This window comes from Ipomoea nil, unplaced genomic scaffold, assembly GCF_001879475.1.
Source record: "Ipomoea nil cultivar Tokyo-kokei standard unplaced genomic scaffold, Asagao_1.1 scaffold2480, whole genome shotgun sequence".
In the NCBI taxonomy this organism is placed as follows: Eukaryota; Viridiplantae; Streptophyta; class Magnoliopsida; order Solanales; family Convolvulaceae; genus Ipomoea; species Ipomoea nil.
Window position 1 is genome coordinate 1,530,001 of NW_017618908.1, and position 24,199 is coordinate 1,554,199.

General features: G+C 37.0%; 2 protein-coding genes across 5 annotated transcripts; one reads left to right on the top strand and one right to left on the bottom strand.

The window, feature by feature from the left end:
* Positions 1 to 4,053: 4,053 nt before the first annotated feature.
* LOC109153299 (nucleolar protein 12) lies at positions 4,054 to 7,376 on the bottom strand. Its single transcript, XM_019301189.1, has 6 exons — positions 6,582 to 7,376; positions 6,436 to 6,494; positions 5,680 to 5,749; positions 5,457 to 5,582; positions 5,198 to 5,326; positions 4,054 to 4,704 (listed from the first exon to the last, which is right to left on the bottom strand). The coding sequence occupies exons 1-6, from the start codon at positions 7,368 to 7,370 to the stop codon at positions 4,231 to 4,233; spliced, it is 1,647 nt and encodes a 548-aa protein (XP_019156734.1). The 5' UTR covers positions 7,371 to 7,376; the 3' UTR covers positions 4,054 to 4,230.
* Positions 7,377 to 8,508: 1,132 nt separating this feature from the next.
* Positions 8,509 to 23,523, top strand: LOC109153112 (E3 ubiquitin-protein ligase RNF14). Of its 4 annotated transcripts, none has more exons than XM_019300891.1 (9): positions 8,509 to 8,578; positions 16,731 to 16,740; positions 18,441 to 19,001; positions 20,282 to 20,356; positions 20,466 to 20,979; positions 21,436 to 21,821; positions 22,203 to 22,429; positions 22,556 to 22,703; positions 23,114 to 23,523. In XM_019300891.1, exons 3-9 carry the CDS (start codon positions 18,477 to 18,479, stop codon positions 23,240 to 23,242), a joined length of 2,004 nt encoding a protein of 667 aa, XP_019156436.1. In that variant the 5' UTR covers positions 8,509 to 8,578; positions 16,731 to 16,740; positions 18,441 to 18,476; the 3' UTR covers positions 23,243 to 23,523. The 4 variants fall into 4 exon arrangements, 3 of the variants coding, with proteins under 3 accessions (XP_019156436.1, XP_019156434.1, XP_019156435.1); XM_019300890.1 differs by lacking the exon at positions 16,731 to 16,740 and adding an exon at positions 8,631 to 8,909 and having other exon boundaries at positions 8,567 to 8,600; positions 18,730 to 19,001; XR_002049462.1 differs by lacking the exon at positions 16,731 to 16,740 and having other exon boundaries at positions 8,518 to 8,909; positions 18,730 to 19,001; positions 22,203 to 22,358.
* The last annotated feature ends 676 nt before the right edge of the window (positions 23,524 to 24,199 follow it).

Here is a 24,199-nt window from a genome sequence, read left to right on the forward strand (position 1 = left end):
TCTCCAACAAATTATGACCACGATTCGGTTCAAACCGAACAGACACTATAGCAACTAAACTGAAATATTTCAATTACAATTTAGAATCGAAACTTGATATTTAGAGTTTATTAAAATCGCGAACCGAAACGGCCGATTCATGTTCCGAACTGAAAAAAATAAAATACATTTATTGTTAATTTTGGACTATTTTAAAAATAAAAATAAAATGTTAAAATAAAGAAGATTCAAAATCCCGATCCGGATCCGGAACCGCTGGTTCACGGTTCAGAAACCAATTTTTTTATTCATAATTTTAATAAACTGAAATCTAAATATTGGGTTCTGGATCTGAATCATAATCGGAAACTTTCAATTCGATTGCTATAGTGTCCGGTTCAATTCGAACCGAACCGTGCTCATCCCTACGTATAAACAATAATTTGTTGGAGAAGAAAAATAAATAAAATGTTTACTTTAAGGGTAGAAGTGTCAATTTAATATATCAGGGGGAAAAATCGCCACTTTTAGAATAATTGAGGGGGCTAATGTACTTACATAAATAACTCAGGGGGAAAAAGTGCTATAAGTATATAATTCTGGGGGAAAAGGTGCCATTTTCCCTTAAAAGTATTATATTTTCTCTTATAAGTAATGTTGGCAAGTGTTTGTTTTTTTTTTTTTTTTGAAAGCTACTGGCTCTATTACATTGTAGTATCTGTTCATATACTTTCTCAATCTACTGAAACACAAAGAACCAATAACGCCTCCACTGAGGCTTGAACTCATAATCTTCCAAATGGAAGTCCAACCCGGGTACCATTAGACCACATAGTCCTGGTTGGCAAGTGTTTGTTACTTATCAGAAAAATGTAATACTTTTAAATCAAAATGTAAAAGTATTACATTTATCTTCAAAATATTACATTTTATCATATAAGTAATAAACATTTTATTCCTTATTAGTATTACATTTTCTAGTATAAGTATTATATTTATCTTAATACCCATCTCACCTACAAAGATCTGTGAGACGGTCTGAGGCAAGTTTTTGCCTTGTATGTATACTGTGAATATTTTCTGTTATTTTCAGTCAAAAAACAAACAAAATTCCCATTTTCTATTTTTATGATGATTATGACTCTGTTTGGCAGAGCTTATTTAGGAGCTTATAGCTTATTTTAAGCTACTAATAAGCTATAAGCCCTGTTTGGTAATGTTTTCAAAATAAGCTCCTAGCTTAAAATAAGAGCTTATTCTGGAACGCTACCTAAGGTAGCATTTCAAAATAAGCTCCTAGCTTCCTAACTTTTTTTTTTCCATCTTTATCCTTATTATTTTAAAGAAATTACATAATTTATCCTTCCCAATTAAAACTTTTTTCTCTTCTCCTTTATCCACAACTTTCACCGCAAATATTATTATTATTATTATTATTATTATTATTATTATTATTATTATTATTATGAGATTTGCAACAATATTGCTACTTCATTATGAGATGCTAGATTATGATTATACTAATAGTTTTATTTCAAAATGTTAATTTTTTTTAAAGACAAAATGTTAAATTTTAATATATAAACAAACTATTTTAAACTTTATGAAGATGTCCTTTTTAGTCTTTTTATATATATCAGCTTATCAAAAAACTAATTTTATCAAACACTTTTAATTATAACAGCTAGCTTAACAGCTCTTTAGTTTTCAGCTCCGAGCTTATAGCTTTTTAGCTTTCAGCTCCTTTTCAGCTCTCAGCTCCAAGCTTATAGCTTTTCAGCTAGGTTTGCCAAACAGAGCCTATGATAAAATTAAAGGATTTTGCCTAACATTTATATTCCATGCTAAGTTCTTCAATTTGTTCACGTTCCGGAATCGATTAGCGTAAAGCATTTTTTTTTTTTTTTGGTCAAGGCATAAAGCATCTGCTTGCTCACTTAAGAATATTAGTGGAGCCTCAGATGGACTGGTCGAGTAGGTAAAACATGATTTTTGTATTCAAATGTTATTATTTTGATTCTTGTCAACACATTTTTACCCGAGCCCACCCCATGCACATGGTCTTTCTAGTACTGTTTACTTTTCAATTGTGGTTTGCGGGTTGTTACGCAAAAGTGAGGTTTACCTAATGCACATATTTGAGTTGTGACAGTGAGTTCCCTTAGATGGTCATCCAATATATTAATGGAGGCCTCAAAATGGATGATTGAGTAGGTGAAACATGATTCTCAGTTATCTCGTATTTGAAAGTCACGAGTTCTATTATTGTCAACACTCTCTCGATCGAGCATATTAGACATAGTCTTTCTAGTGTGGTTACTTCCTTGTGTAGTTTGCAGACTATTACATATAAGTGGGGCCAAAACACCTTCGAGTAGTGGATGCGAATTTTCCCCTTTTACCAAAAAAAAAAGAAAAAAAAAAAGAATATTAATTTAGGAATCCCAACCCAACCTTTACATGCATGTGCATAAATATAATTAAGTCTAAATTACAACTTGACATATATTTAATTTGTTATAATGGTTATGCTACTAATTATATACTAGACTAGATTGATGATCATATTACAAATATGCTACATGATAACGATAATAATCGTATAAAGAGGATATATTGGCATAAAAAGTTATTCCGTATTAAATAGTGTTCATGAAATATTTTATAGAAAAGGGAAAAGAGATTAGAGATACCATAGACAAAATCATATTCCTGCATGCTACTATTAATATATAATAATGTGCATATCTTAATAGAACACTAGGCCTAACAATGGGTTTGATGCCCAATAACTAAATAAGCCTAGTAGCACTATTGCCCCGATCACAACTCAACTAGCCAATCACGTAAAATAGGTTCATAAATTTACATTGATAATAATAGTTGAAGTGTATAGGGTTCGATTCCTACTAAAGATGACCAAAAAGTGAGGTATGAATTTGGCATTGACATCCTGCTCCAATCAATGGAATCATGACATATCAGTTTTTTGTTCTATACTTTTTCAATCTTTTTCAGCATAAAGAATCATGTCTCACCACCGATTCTTGGCTTTGGGTATGGAGCAACCTTAAATCTCCAGGTCAGTTGTGCCACCCAAAAGAGGTACCTACAATTCATCGAGGGAATTAGTCACTGTGTTCGACGATGGAACCCTGGGTATACTCAAAAAAAAGTGTCTCACCACCGAGTTCAAGACTATAACCACCCATTTGGAATAGTAATAGAAGTGTCATCACACTACAATACTACATAGTAATTGGCTTTGTTATACTTAGTATTGTTTTATTTGATAGATTCGATCAATCGAGTAACTGTCACTTATTAATAACATCTAGACATTATTCATTCTCTCATTTTGTTTATCAATGTATCCCCTTTTTTTTCTCTTTTTAATTTATTTCTTTCCATGTAATTAAGCACACAATTAAACTTATTTTTATACATAATTTACACCGTCAAACCTCATGTTAAACAACCTCATACTATTGTACAAACATTATTAAAGGAGTTCTAGACTCAAATCATATAAACTCCTTATTTTATAGATGTAGCTACCAACTTCTTGTTCAATAATTAATATTTTTTCGTCCCGAGAGCTTAGCGTAATGGTTCGTCGCCTTATTTAATGTCACGATTGAAGGTGGCAGTGTGGTAGTTTAAACTTTGAATCCCACTTGAAATATGAATGGGAAAAAGGCTTAGATATGGAAGGTGTGAACTGAATCTCTTCTGCGCATGTAAAATTAAGGTCTGACTGGTATGTTGATTATGGGTTTAGGATTAATCTGAAAAAACTAAAATCACCAAAGTATAAAAATAATAATAATATTTTTTTGTCGGCAGTTTGCATTTCATGCATTGCACGATATTGTTGATTTGTTGTACAATATCTAGTAATGTGATGATTAATCCATAGTGGGACTGTGGGACAGTGTTGGTAGTTGTTCCTAACAAACATAAACGTGCGGCATGCTTGAATACAATGTGGTTTCTTATCCAACTTTTTATGATGATGGTACGATACTCAAGCCAAATTATTAACTTTACAAGAAAAAACAAAAACAAAAAACATAGAACAACTTCAATATATATTGAGCACTATAAAAAGGGGATGTTTTAACAAAGAATTGAAATAAAAACAACTGGTTTTAACAAATTATCAGCATGATACAGAGTAACAGAGATCATTGTATAATCACCGGAGACTTCCACATTCCCCAGTATAGTGGTGATACAATGAAATGCCTATTAAAACTTTCTAAGTTTCTTTTTCCTACCAGCAGCACTTGAAGGAGTTCGGTTTTCCAGCTTGCGCTTGGTCCCGGCTTGTTTGGAAGGAGCGGCAGCGTTTTTCAGCGCCTTCGCCTTTCTGGCAGCGACTGCTGGTCGCTTTGAATTCCGCTCAGTCTGCTTCTTCGCCACCTGCAATCTTGCCTTAGAGTTTGGCTGCTCGCTGGTTCTGGGACGGGACGACTTCTTTTGAACAGACGATGATGACTTCGTTGCCCGCATGCCCTGGTAGGCGAGGGACATCTTTTCGGTTCTCTTGCCCCCGCTGCCTGGAGTTGTGGGCTCCGCAGCAAACTTCTTTGTTGGAGAGGCGTTCGTGTTCTCGTTTGAGTTCTTTCTCTTTGATGGGGTCGCGGTTGCCTTGGCATGAGAAAGCCTTAGCTCCCGATCTCGTAAGTTCAGACGCTTCTTCACAACAAGATTGACAGCTTCCTGTAAGCACATGTTTCATGCGATTAATAATGTCACCAAATAAATGTATTTTAGGTGAAAAATAGTGAAAACAATCATTCCCTAATGTTTGGACGAGAAAACGATTCACATGCCTCAATACGATGCATCTCCATCTCTTATCGATTGGGAAAGTTAGAAAACAGCATAAAAACTAGGCTTTAGTCTCTCTGACAACAAGATTCATTTCTAAAATGTAGTCATAATTGAGGCATGTGCTCCATCTCAACTAAAAGCCTAAGCTGATAGTTGGATTGCACATTAATGATTATATGCCCAACAGTCATAGACTCATTGCAATAAAAGATCAAAAAGGTTAGAACGATAGTTACGAAAATAATCAATGTTTTTGAATTCAAATGTAAGAATGTTACGAATGCAAGTGTCAGAACTCAGAACAGTTCACATCATAAAGAACAGTAAGTCATGTCTTATAATAATAACCCTCAAAAGCCTATGGTGATGATAAACATACCTTTGTTTTGAATAACACATAAGCAACACCTTTTCCCAGGAGTGTATTAGAATCTCTGATAACCCGAACAGCTTCCACACTTTCTTCCAGATTTTTAATTCCACAGAACAACTGATAAATCTCTTCGTCCTTTAAACATGTTAACAAAATAGCTGGATCATTATAGTTGACTAAAACAACAGGCTGCCCACAAACAACTTCTAATTGACATCAATTCTTGTCAATTATAATAAGTATATATATACGCAAGAAAACTGACCTTAACATCAAATGGCAGGTTGCCCACAAACAACGTCCTTTTATTATCATACAAGGGACCACAGTCACCCTTCATCTTCTTACGAGGAGGGCATGCCCTGTCAACTCGGATATGATTTCCTCCTACCTACACTGACAGAAATGTCAACTAACTCGGTAATTAGAAATAAAATAAGCAGCTCAAGAATACTCATATCAGCAAACGATAGGGAAAACCAGCTCACCACTGTCATGTTAAGAGCCAACGAATCATGGGCAGATTCCTCCGTTTTGAAAACAATGTATGCATGTACACTGCAATTTAGACAACGACAATTAGAGAAAATATAGTCAAGAAATATGACTTAAGGAAACTGATCTTAAAGCATTAACAAAATTCATCCAAATAAAACAGATTAGCAAACACGGGGCAACTCCAGCCAAGTTGGTCGGACTGTTGGCTTGATTACCACAAGGTTCCAAGCAGTGTTGCAAAAATCGGGCCTAGGCGCCGATTTCCGATTAATCGGCGCCTAGGTGCCCGCCTAGGCGCTCTAGGCGCCCGCCTAGGCACCCTAGGCGGTCCCTAGCGATTTTTTCAACCTTGGTTCCAAGTTTGACCCCGTCAAGTTGGTCGAACTGTTGGCTTGATAACCACAACGTTCCAAGTTCAACTCCCGGTGGGAGTGGTCCATTGACCTACTTGGTTCGAGCCATTCAATTATGGGCAACCTAAGCCTCATGGTCCTTTGCCAGCCTAAGGTCACAAGGCGGAGTTTACCCGTGCACACTTTTGAATAGTGGATGCGGGTTTCCCTCAACACCCAAAACAGATTAGCAAACACTGAACACCAATTCGACCACACAACAAATTTTACACATTAACTGCAGTGTGGAGGGGAGACCATGTTGTCTACAAACAAGTTCTTTACTTTCAATAGGAGTAATAATTAACATGGAAAATCATATGACAGTACAAGGATTACTGTCCATCATCATACCCGTCAGCATTCTCATTCAGTTGTTTCTTCAGTACAGCACCCTTCCTTGGCACTTTGCTCTGAACAGGAAAAGGAATTGTTAAAACAATCTCCATGAATATAATTACAGAAATAAAAGAAAAAGAAGGCAACTTTATGGAGCTTACATCTGTTAGTGGAACAGACCGGATTCTAATGCTCTCAATCTCTCCGAACTTGGAGAATTCCTTGAATAATGTCTTCTTCTTGGTCTTCAGCGGCAGATTCCCGACAAAGACGGTCCTCAAGAGCTTGCTTTCATCGTCAAATCCTTCCTTCGACACCATCAAATCCTCAGGGTTATCCATTTTCTTCCTCTTCTCCCCAACCTTCTCTGCCTTCTCCAATCCATATAGCTTAGCCTCGTACTCCGCTTCAACATCGTCCCTCTTTCTCTTCTTCTTATTCTTCTTCTCACTCCCGCTTTCTTTCCCGTTCACTGTAACCTCCGAATCAGGCTTCCCAGTTTCAACGCTCTTTAATTTCTTTCTTACTCCATCTTCATCTTTCTCTTCTCCTTCGTTATCGAATCGCGATCCACCATTCTCCTCCGCCTTCTTTTTCTCCTTCTTCCTCTTCTTCGGCTCGGAATCGTTAATATCAGAAGCAACAACCGCTGACTCTAGCTCAGGTTGCTGGGCAGTATGAGAACTGCTAATAGGTTTCCTTCGAAACGGATTTTCGTCGGAGAAGATCGATGCGGTGGCGGCATTCTCCGAGAATTCTCCAAACAGGTGCTGGAAAATGCTGGATGAATCAGAATTTGGGGCAACTTTTCCGCTTTCTTTGTCGTGTGGTTTCTTCGATTTCTTGGCCATTACGGATTTTTGATTCGGAATTGGACAGAGTAAAAATCTTGCCTTTTGGCAAGCGGGCAGAAAGGAATAGGGGATTTGAATGTGACTGCAACTGAACATAAACCCTAACCCGCGTGACCCGGAATTTATATTTTCACCTGGACCTCTAATTTTTCTCCTACATTCAATTCCGCCTCAAATAAGTTACATAATTGCATTTAGAGCTCAACTTTACCAAAAAAAAAAAAGGGTTGGGGGAAGGAAGAGTTGAAGCGATTTTGTCATAATCATGCTCAATTAATTAGAAAAGGAAAGTGAAAATTGAATTACAACTTTAGTGATCAAAAAAATTTTAGGGAAGTTATAAAATTAATGGAGGAATGAAGAATCTTGTCCTATTCAATGGTGGTGCGTGATTTGGAGGAAAAAATTGATGAATTTTATATAAGATATAAAGAGGCGTTAAGAAATATCGACTTAATTGTATTTTTTAAAAAAATTTCTTAAACAAATAGGTCAAAAATATATATTGGATCCTCTAAAATTGAAACCCTGTGATGTTGGGCATTATGACAGGTCAAAACCAGCCATGATTCCTAACAAGCCAATCAACCACTTGATTTTGTTTGCAAAAGACGTGACAGCAAACCACACTTCAGTCTTTCTTCTACTAGGTCTTGCACTCACGGATGATGTTTATCAAAGGCTTGCCACCCACCGACATTGAGTTGAGGTCATTAATTTAGTGCATTAAGTTGTTGGAATCGCTTTGAATGAAGGCCTTACGATAGTCGTTGTCCCAAGAAATCCTAAAACCATAAAGAATCACCCACACTTCGCCCATATCCACGTTACAATCTCCTATCTCTTTATAGAAACCCAAACTCCATATATCGTCGAAACTCTTTTCATTAATAATATATATATAATAAAAACTAATAATTGTGAAGGAAAGATATACCCTTCATTTATGTATGTTTGTCTGTTACTTTTTTTAAATACTCATATCATTATAATTCTCATTATCTTTTTAAACTATTATTATTGTCATGCACATTTAGGAGTGTATGTTCTATTGTGCACACTTAACTAAGATGTAAGAAGTACTCATCATCAAGAGCCATGGTTTCCTGATCCTAACCTTTTCATCTTTTGAACTTATTCTTTATTTATCTGCTTTAATATTAGGCATTGAGCATTGATTCATTGTGTTCGAACATATTCTTTATGAATTTGCTTTAATTTTATGCATTGAGCATTGATTCATTGTGTTCTTAGTTATTATGGAGTATTATAACTGACTTACCAGCTCGAATAGCCTAACGGTCTCAGCCATGTCGAACAGAAGAAGAGAGAATACTGATCAGAAGAAAGACGATGGCAGTCGGATTGTTGTTAATGTTAAACCCGTAGATGATCCAATTCGGAATCCGTTAAGCTCTGAACCAGAGAGCTCTGGATCATCTTCTCGGGCTACTTCTCAGCTAAACCATCCGGAAGTTGTGCCAAAGGATCAACCTAGCCAGAAGAATCGCCGGAATTCCAGGAACCGGCGTAGCCGGGGGATCAAACACCAGTTTGAGCAGAAAGTTCCGGCGGCGGCGGCGTGTTTGACTAAATGCGGAGGCGAAGAAGATCCTCCTGGAGTTGAGGGTGGAGGTGGGATTGAAGTTGGAGTTCCGAGTGATTGCGGGGAAGGGACGTCGGGAACGAAGGAAAAGGAAGGGAAAAGGAAGGGAATGGCGGCGTTGGGGTGGGAGTTGAGGGGTTTGATGATGTAGGGAGAAGACTGGAAGAGTTGCGATTGGGCGTTGAAGAGGCTGAGTTGTCTGAAGAGCAGCTTAGGGTTAATGATCAAGCGCAAGAGGACGAGGTATAATTCAATCTGTCAATCATTAGCTTCAATATGAAAGTAAATCCGAGTATTACTTTTTCATTCCCTGTTTGTTTAGTGTTTTACATTACTAAATTTTGTTCAAACTGGAAAACAAGAAACAAGGGATACTGGGAAACTGTGAGAGCTCCCTGTTTGATGTATACTGGGAATATTTGTCCAAAATTCACTAATTTGCAACAATAAACTATTCAAACAACTCCAAACTCATTTGGGTGACGAGGGAAACCCGAGGTCTAGGTGTGCACTGGCTAACCCCAGCCCGCCTGCAAGGACCACAAGAAGGTAAACTAGCCTAGGTTGCTTAAGCTGATCGACTCAAACCAAGAAGACCATTAAGCCGCTCTCATTGGGAGTTGAACTTGTAACCTTGTGGTTACGAAGTCAACAGTCTGACCAACTTGGCTGAGGTTATCTCACTCCAAACTCATTTGAATTGAAGGGAATTTGTTAGTGCCCTCATGTTCACCAGGTACTTTAAGAACATGTATATTGGAGGCAGGGAGTAATAAATAGGGACACTGACTGTACAGACTGTGGAGTCATGCTATACTTTTTACCATGGTCAGTGGCCATCTTAACTGCTCTTATGATCAATGGCATAGGGTATTTAAATGGGGTATCCTCCAGTAGAATTCCTTCATCTAGTGTATGCTTGGAGCTCTATGTTTTTCTATGGCCGCAGCACCTCTGATGCATTTGTAGACTTGCTTTATACGTGAGGTCTAGATGATCCATTCATATAAATGTTAGGATTAAATTCAAAACTGGCTAACCAACTAATCAGATCTTGGTATGTTACACTTGGATTTAAACGAAGAGAGTACTGATTAAACTTGACATCCCTTTTGTAGCCAAATAAATGGGGAGCTTTAAATGGTCCAAATAAATCCTTTCTTTCTATATAATTTAAACTGTAAACAACCTCTTTTAAAGATATTGATAAGGTTATTTGCATTTTTCTCCTAAACTTGCATGAGCAGGTGCCATGTGGACTAGATCCAACCTTTATATGTTCTTCTTCCATTCTTTTGCTATCTTCTCCCAGATGGATTTTGTGTGGATTTTTGTGGAGTGACATTCCATTGTTCGTTGCAGTTACTAGTACTGGAATCCATTTATGGTGACGACATTTTCATTCTAGACAGACAGAATGACCTACGAACTTTACAGGTTTTGTAGCATCTTTAATAATCTCTCTCTCTCTCCTCTCAAAAGCCAAGTTCGCCAATGTTCTTTTATTACTTGCAGATCCATATACACATAGAAGTTCCTAAGGAGCTTACAGTCTCTGTAAATCTAAAAACATCTGCACTTGAGACCCAGAATGATGATTCACCTGAGTTTCTGCACTCCTTCAAAGTTGAGCATCTGCCACCAATCATACTGACATGTTTATTACCTAAATCATATCCTAGTCATCTCTCTCCTCAATTCACCATCTCTGTACAATGGTTGAAGTCTGCAAAAATTTCCCATCTCTGTCACATGCTCGATTCAATTTGGAATGAACAATCAGGGCAGGAGGTAATATACCAGTGGGTAGAATGGTTGGAAAGCTCTTCTCTTTCACATGTTCAATTTGATGAAGAAATAAAGCTGAGCCCTTATAATGAGAGGGATATTGGAGATAGGCGGGCAATTTCAAGAAGTGTCTCTCCTGATATTGATATTTCCTCGCTGAAAAGATATAATGACGAACAGTGCCATGAGAACTTTCGTAAAAACTTCCATGAGTGCTGCATCTGTGCTGGTGAATTTCCTGGTATATAAACATTTGTTTATGCTTAAACTTTCAGCAGTAAACTGTAAACATAATTAAAAATCTGATTTCGCTTTGCTTTCTGTTCCTAAAAGAAGTGATGATCAATTGTGACTCGTCTTCTAGTTTATGCTTCTTTTTTACCATCATATGAATTGCCCAAAAATGATTGTGAAGTTGCTTGAGGAACATACTAGAAGTCACAAATACTGCAATTCTTCATATATATTATTTTATTTTCTCTAGTCATCCTTTTATTCTCTCATGGTATAAAGTTCTACTCCATTCAGAGAACAAATGCATGCATTTAAAGGTTTTTGTTTGTTTGTTTTAAAATGAAAGTATTGAAAGTTTATATACTTTAATAGTCACTTATCCAATAGCAATTGATTATTATCTTGTTTACATTATTGTATTTTTTTAATCAGGGATTGATTTTGCTAGACTGCCGTGTCAGCACTTCTTCTGCTTTAACTGCATGAGTACTTTTTCAAACATGCATTTAAAAGAAGGTACCCTAACTAAGCTTCAGTGTCCTAGTCCAAAATGTGAAGGCATGATACCACCAGGTTTGCTGAGACGATTACTTGGTGAAGAGGAGTTTGAACACTGGGAAAGCTTGATGTTGCAGAAAGCATTGGAATCAATGTCCGATGTATGCTATTGCCCTAGATGTGAAACAATATGCATAGCGGATGAAGACAATCACGACGCACTATGCGCAAAATGCTACTTCAGCTTCTGTACACTTTGTAGGGACAAGCGCCATGTTGGAGTTGAGTGTATGACACCAGAAATGCAACTTCGTATTTTGCAGGTATGGTTCTTGCTCTTCAATGTTTTAATTTTATTTCATTCATTTCTCTAGTTCCAAAATGAGTGTCCTTGTCTTGAAAGCAAATGCAGATTCTAAGCAATGGTGGTTGCTTTTTCACAGAGCTTAAATTATGATTCTCGACTTCTATTTCTCATCTTTCACAAACTTTTCAACTCTGTCTGCAATGAACCTAACGAAAAAAAAAGAAAAAAATAAAAGAGCCACTTAGGTTCCCAACCCTTGCATATTTGGGCAGTTTCATGTTTTGTAAATGATCTGCTCTACCGTTGCTTTGTTGAACCAGGAGCGACAATATTCATCTCAACTCAGTGACGACCAAAAATACCATGAGCGTGAATTGATCAATGAACTTCTTAGTGTAACGGAAATTCACCGTTCTGCAAAGCAATGCCCTTCTTGTATGATGGCTATCTCCCGGACTGAAGGCTGCAATAAAATGGTATGCAACAATTGCGGGCAGTATTTCTGCTATGGTTGTAATAAAGCTATTGATGGTTATTATGGCTGCGACTGCAGGTTAGTAGTGATATAGTGCTCTTAGTTTCAAATACTAGCTTTTCCACATATCTGATCACCAGAACCCCACAGTGTTATCTTACTACATAATTCATGAGTTTTTTTTTTTTCCCCTCTTTTTCAAGTGATGGGCAGTGCGAAGTTTTCCCGCAAGAGGAAATTCAGAGTTGTGAGGAGAATGCTCGTCAAGTGGTTTGCCAAATGCAAGATGAACTCTCTGATGACAGTAGCCCTACTTGTCTCAGTTGTGGTCAAATAAAGGTGAGGATATCTTTCTTTTCATGTCTTTTTTTAATATCCGTTTAGCTATCAGATTTGACCCGAGTTACATCTAAGTTAAGCTCAAAGCTTGGCTGTTATTCGGGTTATAAGTTATAACCGAAGCTCTTTAACATTTTGCACACATACTGTGGCTGCAAATCTGCAATGAGCCTAGCAAAAAAAGGAGCTTCGCGCCTTCGCCTCTTGGGTTTCCAAGCGTTGCATATTTGGGCAGTTTCATGTGTTCGTTGTAAATGATTTGCTCTACCTTCGCTTTGTTGAACCAGGACCAGGAGCAACAAAATTATTCATCTCATTTCGAAGACGACAAAACATACAGTGACATTGAAGTGATCAATGAACTTCTTAGTTTAGATGAAATCAAGCGTTCTGCAAAGCAATGCCCTTCTTGTAAGATGGCAATCACCCGCACTGAAGGCTGCCACCAAGTGATCTGCACCAATTGCGGGGAGCTTTTCTGCTACAATTGTAGTAACGCTATTCCTTGGGGGTTAGTGATATTTTTTTTTTCTGGATACTATTGACTCTATTACAATGTAGTATTTGTTCATAATTACTTTCTCAATCAAATGAAGCACAAAGAGCCAATATCGCCTCCACGGAGGCTCGAATTGGGGGTTAGTGATATAGTGCTCTTAGTTTCAAATACTAGCTTCTCCACATATCTGATCACTAAGGTGTTATCTTAATTGCATAATTCATGAATTTTTTTTTTCTTCTCTTTTTCAAGGGATTACGGTGGTGATTGATATTGGGCAGGAGATCCATGGGAATTTTATACTACCAAGCTAAGTCTGGTTACCGTTTCATGCAAGCTAAGGTGATTATCAACCTCTTCAAAATCCTCTCATCAACTGGAACAGATTATGGAATCTGAAAGTGCCTCTCGACTCAAAATCTTCTTATGCTGCTCTGCAATCAAACTTAAAGAGAGAGGAATTAATATTGAGTCCACATGCCCTTGTTGCAATGAAGAGGATGAAACCTTGGACCATGCTCTCCTACACTGTCATGTTGTGCGGCTCCAGAGACTTCTTTTCGTCTAGGTTCGTACTAGCATTCAAGGGTGGATGGGAGGACTTTGTGGGTGATGGTGATGACAATGAAGAAGGCTATAGATCCAGATTGCTACGCACGGACCAGAAGTTTGACCTCCCTCAAAAGCCAAGTTCACCAATGTTCTTTTACTACTTGCAGATCCATATACACATAAAAGTTCCTAAGGAGCTTACAGTCTCTGTAAATCTAAAAACATCTGCACTTGAGACCCAGAATGATGATTCACCTGAGTTTCTGCACTGCTTCAAAGTTGAGCATCTGCCACCAATCATACTGACATGTTTATTACCTAAATCATATCCTAGTCATCTCCCTCCTCAATTCACCATCTCTGTACAATGGTTGAAGTCTGCAAAAATTTCCCATCTCTGTCACATGCTCGATTCAAATTGGAATGAACAATCAGGGCAGGAGGTAATATACCAGTGGGTAGAATGGTTGCAAAGCTCTTCTCTTTCACATCTTCAATTTGATGAAGAAATAAAGCTGAGCCCTTATAATGAGAGGGATATTGGAGATAGGCGGGCAATTTCAAGAAGTGTCTCTCCTGATATTGATATTTCCTCGCTGAAAAGATATAATGACGAACAGTGCCATGAGAACTTTCGTAAAAACTTCCATGAGTGCTGCATCTGCGCTGGTGAATTTCCTGGTAAATAAACATTTGTTTATGCTTAAACTTACGGCAGTAAACTGTAAACATAATTTAAAAATCTGATTTCGCTTTGCTTTCTGTTCCTAAAAGAAGTGATGATCAATTGTGACTCGTCTTCTAGTTTATGCTTCTTTTTTACCATCATATGAATTGCCCAAAAATGATTGTGAAGTTGCTTGAGGAACATACTAAAAGTCACAAATACTGCAATTCTTCATATATATTATTTTATTTTCTCTAGTCATCCTTTTATTCTCTCATGGTAAAGTTCTACTCCATTCAGAGAACAAATGCATGCATTTAAAGGTTTTTGTTTGTTTGTTTTAAAATGAAAGTATTGAAAGTTTATATACTTTAATAGTCACTTATCCAATAGACAATTGATTATTATCTTGTTTACATTAGTGTATATTTTTTTTAATCAGGGACTTATTTTGCTAGACTGCCGTGTCAGCACTTCTTCTGCTTTAACTGCATGAGAACTTTTTCGAACATGCATTTAAAAGAAGGTACCCTAACTAAGCTTCAGTGTCCTAGTCCAAAATGTGGAGGCATGATACCACCAGGTTTGCTGAGACGATTACTTGGTGAAGAGGAGTTTGAACACTGGGAAAGCTTGATGTTGCAGAAAACATTGGAATCAATGTCCGGTGTACACTATTGCCCTAGATGTGAAACAATATGCATAGAGGATGAAGACAATCACGCACTATGCGCAAAATGCTACTTCAGCTTCTGTACACTTTGTAGGAACAAGCGCCATGTTGGAGTTGAGTGTTTGACACCAGAAATGCAACTTCGTATTTTGCAGGTATGGTTCTTGCTCTTCATTGTTTTAAATTTTATTTCATTCAGTACTCTAGTTCCAAAATGAGTGTCCTTGTCTTGAAAGCAAATGCAGATTCTAAGCAATGGTGGTTGCTTTTTCACAGAGCTTAAATTATGATTCTCGACTTCTATTTCTCATCTTTCACAAACTTTTCAACTCTGTCTGCAATGGACCTAACGAAAAAAAAAGAAGAGCCACTTGGGTTCCCAACCCTTGCATATTTGGACAGTTTCATGTTTTGTAAATGATCTGCTCTACCGTTGCTTTGTTGAACCAGGAGCGACAATATTCATCTCAACTCAGTGACAACCAAAGATACCGTGAGCGTGAATTGATCGATGAACTTCTTAGTGTAACGGAAATTCACCATTCTGCAAAGCAATGCCCTTATTGTATGATGGCTATCTCCCGGACTGAAGGCTGCAACAAAATGTTATGCAACAATTGCGGGCAGTATTTCTGCTATGGTTGTAATAAAGCTATTGATGGGTATTATGGCTGCGACTGCAGGTTAGTAGAGATATAGTGCTCTTAGTTTCAAATACTAGCTTTTCCACATATCTGATCACTAGAACCCCGCGGTGTTATCTTAATACATAATTCATTAGTTTTTTTTCCCTCTTTTTCAAGGGATGGGCCGTGTGAACTTTTCCCGCAAGAGGAAATTCAGAGTTGTGAGGAGCGCATTAGTGCTTGTCAAGTGGTTGGCCAAATGCAATGTCTCAGTTGTGGTCATATAAATGTGAGGATATCTTTCTTTTCATGTCTTTTTTTAATATCCATTTAGCTATCAGATTTGACCCGAGTTACATCTAACTTAAGCTCAAAGCTTGGCTCTTATTCGGGTTATAAGGTATAACCGAAGCTCTTTAACATTTTGCACACATATTTGGGCAGTTTCATGTGTTCGTTCGTTGTAAATGATCTGCTCTACCTTCGCTTTGTTGAGAACCAGGACCAGGAGCAACAAAATTCTTCATCTCAATTTGAAGACGACAAAACATACAGTGACCTTGAATTGATCAATGAACTTCTTAGTTTAGACGAAATCAACCGTTCTGCAAAGCAATGCCCTTCTTGTAAGATGGCAATCACCCGCACTGAAGGCTGCTACCAAGTGACCTGCACCAATTGCGGGCAGCTTTTCTGCTACGATTGTAGTAACGCTATTCATTGGCGGTTAGTGATATTCTTTTCTTTTTTTTTGAATACTATTGACTCTATTACAATGTAGTATATGTTCATAACTACTTTTTCAAGAGATGAATTGGACGATGACCATCGTGAACCCTTTGCTGTCCGCCGCCATTCGGCCCATCCTTGTCCCAAATGTGGTGAAATAAACGTAAAGGTGAGGGTATCTTTCTTTTCACATGTCTTTTTTCATTTAAACCCATTTAGTTATCCCCATACAAGAGCCAGAGGCAGAGCTAATCCTCTGCTAATCAATCCCTTTGTCAAACTCAAACTCAGAGAGGTTACTCTCTTCTATTAACAACAAAGATGCCTTCCCATTTCATTGACAGGTTGGGGATAACAATCACATATTCTGCGGTGCATGCAAAACCCATCACTGTTTCCTGTGCAGAATGATGGTGAAGATACGCTCCCAACATTTCCGTCCCAAAGGCAGATGTGAACGACACAGTTAATGATGGATAGCTAGCTTTAGGGCTGTGCATAATCTGAGAAACCCGACAAAATTGCCTTATCCGAAACCCGGTAAACGGGCGAATCCTTGAGGCCGAATCCGACCCGTTAACATATTGAAGGCGGGTCATGATACTAGGGGTGGGTGGGGGGGGGGGGGTTTAAATACTCACCCAACCCATCCGAATATCTGATGTGTATATAGGGTTTATGTATATGTAAGTTATACGACGTCGTTTAGGCTTAGTATATATATGTAAGTAAAGAGGAAACCTTACTCCCTTGTTACAACAAAGGTGGAATCGCCTACTCTGGCCTGACAAAATTTATGAAGGGGTAAACCAAACATAGTGACTGAACTGACCAAGTTGAGTAATCTGCACCAATCACCAAAAACGCGGTGGTAATTTTGTGAACCATGTATGTTTTGGTGGTGCACTAAGTGCTGGTGGGTGGTGGTTTATAAGTGGTATATAGTGCATTATATAATGTTTTGTGGTACACCACCACGTGATTGAAAATCAATCAAAAGAAAAAAATGTAGTGATATTTTTTTAATGCATCATGTATATTTCGGTAGTGTATTAGGTACTGGTGTGTGGTGCGTTTATTAGGCTATTCCTAAATTCTCAATAATATGATAAACTTGTTATTTCCTATTTTACATCCCAATTAAATTTATTTCCTATTCACCACCGCCACCACCAGTCACCATCGCCGTCGCTACCCCCACCAACACCACCAGCACTACCGCCATATATTTTTATATGGAATAAGGTTCTTATTTCCTATTTTACATCCCAATTAAATTTATTTCCTATTCACCACCGCCACCACCAGTCACCATCGCCGTCGCTACCCCCACCAACACCACCAGCACTACCGCCATATATTTTTATATGGAATAAGGTTCAAATTGGCCACTGAACATAACCTGAAAATGCAATTAGTCCACTGAACGAAAAAAAAAATGCAATTAAGCCACTGAACACTCCAAAAATGTGCAATTTTACCTGATAGCAGGTTACTATCAATTTTAGCAGGTTACCTACTAACGTGTCAGCTAAGTTAGTATTTTTAAATAATTTTAATAATAAGTTAGTATTTTTAATAATTTTTAAATAATTTTAATAATAATTAAAAAAACTATAAAAAAAAAAAAAAAAAAAAAACGACGTCGGTCACCCTGTCGTTTTTATTTTTATTTATTTATTTATTTATTTCATTTTTTTTTAAATTTATATTAAAATTAATTATTAAAATTTATTAAAAATTATTTAAAAATTATTAAAAATGTCAACTTAGCTACCCCATAAGCAGGTAACATGTTAAAATTGATGGTAACCTTGATAAAATTGCATACATTTGAAGTGTTCAGTGGTCTAATTTTTTTTTTCGTAGCCAATTTGAACATTATTCCTTTTTATAATGGTATTTATGTCTTTTAAAATATATTTTAGGGTCTATTCTTTCTGCGAACCAAATAATAAAATACAATTCTTATTCTATTTCTAGATATAGTATAATTCCTATTCTATTTCTGAATATAATAAAAGAGTTAGACAAAGACTAGGATAGAGAATCATAACTTTAACTCAAATATGATTAAACATCCTAATACGACAATGGCTAATTTTAGAACTTGTTCTTTATTATTATAACCGACTTACCGGTTGAAAGATATACCTAATGGTTCTGCAGCTTGGAATTTCTCAATCAATTGCAGTTTAAGCTGTCAGCCATGTCGAACAGAAGACGACAGGATAATTATCAGAAGAAGAGAGACGATGGCAATCGGATTGTTGTTAAACCCGAAGATGATCCAATCCGGAATCCGTTAACCCCTCAACCAGAGAGCTCTGGATCATCTTATCCGGCTAATTCTCAGCTAAACCATCCGGAAGTTGTGCCAAAAGATCAATCTAGCCAGAAGAATCGTCGGAATTCCAGGAACCGGCGTGGCCGGGGGATCAAACACCAGTTCGTGCAGAAAGTTCCGGCGCCGGCGGCGTGTTTGACTAAATGCGGAGGCGAAGAAGATCATCCTGGAGTTGAGGGTGGAGGTGGGATTGAAGTAGGAGTTCCGAGTGATTGCGGGGAAGGGACGTCGGGAACGAAGGAAAAGGAAGGGAATGGCGGCGTTGGGGTGGGAGTTGAGGGGTTTGATGATGTAGGGAGAAGACTGGAAGAGTTGCGATTGGGCGTTGAAGAGGCTGAGTTGTCTGAAGAGCAGCTTAGGGTTAATGATCAAGCCCAAGAGGACGAGGTAAAATTCAATCTGTCAGTTATTAGCTTCAATATTAAAGAAAATCCAAGTATTACTTTTTTTTTTCTTTCCCTGTATGTTTTTAGTGTTTTACATTAATATCATGGTGCTAAATTTTGTTCAAACTGGAAAACCAAAGAACAATGGATACTGGGAAACTGTAAGAGCTCCCCTGTTTGATTTCTACTGGGAATATTCGTCCAACATTCACTAATTTGCAACAATAAACAATACTGCAAACAACTCCAAAACCATTTGGGTGACGAGGAAACTCGCAGCCACTATCTGAGAGTACACCAGTAAACTCAATCTTGTGAGTTGTGACCCTAGAGGTAAACTAGTTTAGATTGCCCATAACTGACTGGTTCAAACTAAAAAGGCCAATAGGCCGCTCCCGACAGTTGAACTTGTATACTTGTGGAATTGTGGTTACCAAGTCAACAACTGACCAACTTCCACTCCAAACTCATTTGTAGTGAAGGGAATTTGTTAGTGCCTTCATGTTCACCAGTTTCTTTAAGAACATGCATTTTGGAGGCAGGGAGTAATAAAGGGAAACCGACTGTACAAACTGTGGAGTAATTCTATACTTTTTATCATGATCGGTGGCCATCTTAACTGCTCTTATGATAAATGGCAATAAGTATGATTAAATGTAACTTTTGAAGATCGACTTTATTGAAATTTGAATTGGGTGGGAAAAAAAGTGTGATGAAATAGTGATTTATTATGTTCATTTCAAATTGGCTATATAATTCCTTAGAAATTTAAGTCGGAAATAGAGACTAATGATGTGACGATAGGGTTGGTGGACATTCATATGATTGAAAGTGCCATATTGTAAAGTACATGGTGGTAACTGAAGTTTGGAATAATAGGGGGTAGTGGAATTGGTTATTTCCCAATGATCCTTATTTCTATGTTGTATAGGTGGCTGTGATATTAGGATTAAATTCAAAACTGGCTAACCGACTAATCAGATCTTGGTATGTTACACTTGGATTTAAAAGAAGAGAGTACTGATTAAACTTGAGATCCCTTTTGTGGCCAAGTAAATGGGGAACTTAAAATGGTCCAATAAATCCTTTCTTTCTATAAGTTAAATTGTAAACAACCTCTTTTAAAAATATTGATTAGGCTATGTTTATTTTTCTCCTAAACCATGCATGAGCAGGTGCCATGTGGACTAGATCTAATCTTTAATTCTTTATATGTTCTTGTTCCATTCTTTTGCTATCTTCTCCCAGATGGCTTTTGTGACATTCCATTGTTCTTTGCAGTTACTAGTTCTGGAATCCATTTATGGTGACGACATTTTCGTTCTAGACAGACAGAATGACTTACGAACTTTACAGGTTTTGTAGCATCTTTAATAATCTCTCTCTCTCTCTCTCTCTCTCTCTCTCTCTCTCTCCCCTCCGCCTTCAAAAGCTAAGTTCACCAATGTTCTTTTATTACTTGCAGATCCATATACACATAGAAGTTCCTAAGGAGCTTACAGTCTCTGTGAATCTAAAAACATCTGCACTTGAGACCCAGAATGATGATTCACCTGAGTTTCTGTACTCCTTCAAAGTTGAGCATCTGCCACCAATCATACTGACATGTTTATTACCTAAATCATATCCTAGTCATCTCCCTCCTCAATTCACCATCTCTGTACAATGGTTGAAGTCTGCAAAAATTTCCCATCTCTGTCACATGCTCGATTCAATTTGGAATGAACAATCAGGGCAGGAGGTAATATACCAGTGGGTAGAACGGTTGCAAAGCTCTTCTCTATCACATCTTCAATTTGATGAAGAAATAAAGCTGAGCCCTTTTAATGAGAGGGATATTGGAGATAGGCGGGCAATTTCAGGAAGTGTCTCTCCTGATATTGATATTTCATCGCTGAAAAGATATAATGACGAACAGTGCCATGAGAACTTTCGTAAAAACTTCCATGAGTGCTGCATCTGTGCTGATGAATTTCCTGGTAAATAAACATTTGTTTATGCTTTAACTTATGGCAGTAAACTGTAAACATAATTTGAAAATCCTGATTTCGCTTCTCTTTCTGTTCCCAAAAGAAGTGATGATCAATTGTGACTTGTATTCTAGTTTATGCTTCTTTTTTTACCATCATATGAATTGCCCAGAAATGATTGTGAAGTTGCTTGAAGAACATACTAAAATTCACCATCATGTGATTTGTTCAATACTGCAATTCTTCATTTATATTATTTTATTTTCTCTAGTCATCCTTTTATTCTCTCACGGTAATGTTCTACTCCATTCAGAGAGCAAATGCATGCATTTAAAGGTTTTTGTTTGTTTGTTTTAAAATGAAAGTATTGAAAGTTTATATACTTTAATAGTCACTTTTTTCAATAACAATTGATTATTATCTTGTTCACATTATTGTATTTTTTTACATTTTTTTTTTTATCAGGGACTGATTTTGCTAGACTGCCGTGCCAGCACTTCTTCTGCTTGAACTGCATGAGAACGTTTTCAAACATGCATGTAAAAGAAGGTACCGTAACTAAGCTTCAGTGTCCTAGTCCAAAATGTGGAAGCATGATACCACCAGGTTTGCTGAAACGATTACTTGGTGAAGAGGAGTTTGAACACTGGGAAAGCTTGATGTTGCAGAAAACATTGGAATCAATGTCCGATGTATGCTATTGCCCTAGATGTGAAACAATATGCATAGAGGATGAAGACAATCACGCACTATGCTCAAAATGCTACTTCAGCTTCTGTACACTTTGTAGGGACAAGCGCCATGTTGGAGTTGAGTGTATGACACCAGAAATGAAACTTTGTATTTTGCAGGTATGGTTCTTGCTCTTCAATGTTTTTATTTTATTCCATTCAGTACTCTAGTTCCAAAATGAGTGTCCTTGTCTTGAAAGCAAATGCGGATTCTAAGCAAAACTAATGCATCTGTTTGCTTTTTCTGATGAACACTTGAGGTTTGGCAGTAGTCTTTGTGGATTTACATGGCTTTGGCCCTCTAATTTCCCTACGATTAATCTGTTTGTACAAAGAAGTTTCCAACCAAGCTTAATTTTTTATTCTGACTTCTATTTCTCATCTTTCACAAACTTTTCAACTCTGTTGCTGCATTGAGCCACTTGGGTTCCCAACCCTTGCATATTTGAGCAGTTTCATGTATTGTAAACGATCTGCTCTACCTTTGCTTTGTTGAACCAGGAGCGACAAAATTCATCTCATCTCAAAGGCGACCAAAGACACCGTGAGAAGGAATTGATCAATGAACTTCTTAGTGTAAAGGAAATCAACCGTTGTGCAAAGCAATGCCCTTCTTGTAAGATGGCCATCTCCCGGACTGAAGGCTGCAACAAAATGGTATGCAACAATTGCGGGCAGTATTTCTGCTATCGTTGTAATAAAGCTATTGATGGATATGACCACTTCAGGTTAGCGACCTAGTGCTCTTAGTTTCAAATACTAGCTTTTCCACATATCTGATCACCATAACCACACACTGTTATCTTAATACATAATTCATGAGTGTTTTTTTTTCTCTCTCTCTCTTTTTCAAGGGATGGGATGTGCGAACTTTTCCCAAAAGAGGAAATTCAGAGGTGGGAGGAGCGCATTAATCCTCGTCAAGTGGTTGGCCAAATGCAAGCTGAACTCTTTGCTGACCACGTCCATTCTTGTCCCAATTGTGGTCAATTAAATGCAAAGGTGAGGATATCTTTCTTTTCACTATCTTTTTTTTTTTTTTTTTTTTTTTAAATCCGTTTAGCTTCCAGATTTGAGCCGAGTTACATCTAACTTATAGCTCAAAGCTTGGCTCTTGTTCGGGGTAAGGTATGACCAAAGCTCTTTAACATTTGCACACATACAAAAGCATAGCCGACCCTCCATCTTTGCTGTTGCATTGTGAGTCCGTTTAACTACCAACTACCCCAAGTTGCCGCCTTTCATTACTCCAAACCACCTCCGATCCTTTCCGAATTACTCATCTTCAAAGGCCAATATAAACAAGAAATTATATTCCCCCAGTTGTTCATTGTAGAAGTAATCCACTAATCCCTTATCAAAGTGAGAGGGGTTACTCTCTATTAACAAGAAGCTTTCCATTTCATTGACAGGTTGGGAATAACAATCACATATTCTGCTGGGCATGCCAAAACCATTACTGTTACCTGTGCAAAAAGATGGTGAGGCGAAGCTCCCAACATTTTGGTCCCAAAGGCTGCAAACAACACACTGTTGGATAGCTTTCAATGCTATTTTTTGCTCTCATTTTTTTGAAGACTGACTGGTGAAGAACCTCTTGCCTTTACATGTTTCATAGCAGATTCTTGATTGCAGGATCTGATCAAATTCAAGTTTCTATACCAACTGTTCCGGCGGATGTTGTAAAATGATGATGAGTGTTGTAGCTGTTACAACCTTCTTTTTTTTTTTTTGGTTTATGAAATTGGTTTTATAGCCTATTTTTGTTTGCTTAGAATGATCCTTTGGGCAATAATGGATGTATTTCTTTATTTTTGTGTCATTCTTTTGGCTTAAATCTTATTGCCATGACTGACTAGTTATTCTTATAGAATGATGGATTTTGTTACTATACGTCTACCTCTGCAACTTGTGTTATTATTTTTTTGTCATTCTAAGAAGATATTATGTTAATTTTCTCTATATTGTTTCAATTTTATAAAAAATGGGGATTGAAGTGTATCATATACATTGAGTATGAGCATATAGTACAAAGTCAAAATTTATAATTAAATTTTATTTGATAATTATTTAAGTCGTTATATTTTAAAAAAAAATTTATAAACTAGTATAATCTTTCATAATTTACTCGGTAACAAGAATCACAATTAAAAATTATATTTTGTTATTTATATGTTTCACAAACTTGTATTATGTTTTTTAAAAATAATTTACGAGATAGTTTGATGAACACGGTAACAATCACGTGTATACTTTTTAAATTATATCAAGTATAAATTACCATTATAACTTCAAAAAATCATTCTAAAAAAGATGATTTAATAAGTAGAGTATAATATAATTATAATGCCATAAGGGCACGACTCACAAATTTAATTATTTTGTCAATATTTTTTTCTATCGAACATGTTATATAGGGTAACTAGATTTATATGTATTGTGCAATAAATTTTTTTTTTTTTAAACTAAAAAAAACCACACAAAGAAAAAAGAAAAAG

Excerpts from the sequence above, each read along its gene's own strand:
- LOC109153112 (XM_019300889.1), top strand. The coding sequence starts at position 8,585 with ATGTCGAACAGAAGAAGAGAGAATACTGATCAGAAGAAAGACGATGGC. Across the intron at positions 20,357-20,465 it reads ATGACTTACGAACTTTACAG|ATCCATATACACATAGAAGT; the intron begins GTTTTGTAGCAT and ends TATTACTTGCAG. Across the intron at positions 22,704-23,113 it reads GTGGTCAATTAAATGCAAAG|GTTGGGAATAACAATCACAT; the intron begins GTGAGGATATCT and ends TTTCATTGACAG.
- LOC109153299 (XM_019301189.1), bottom strand. The coding sequence starts at position 7,370 with ATGTTCAGTTGCAGTCACATTCAAATCCCCTATTCCTTTCTGCCCGCT. Across the intron at positions 6,495-6,581 it reads GGTCTGTTCCACTAACAGAT|AGCAAAGTGCCAAGGAAGGG; the intron begins GTAAGCTCCATA and ends TTTCCTGTTCAG. Across the intron at positions 4,705-5,197 it reads ATGTGTTATTCAAAACAAAG|GAAGCTGTCAATCTTGTTGT; the intron begins GTATGTTTATCA and ends ATGTGCTTACAG.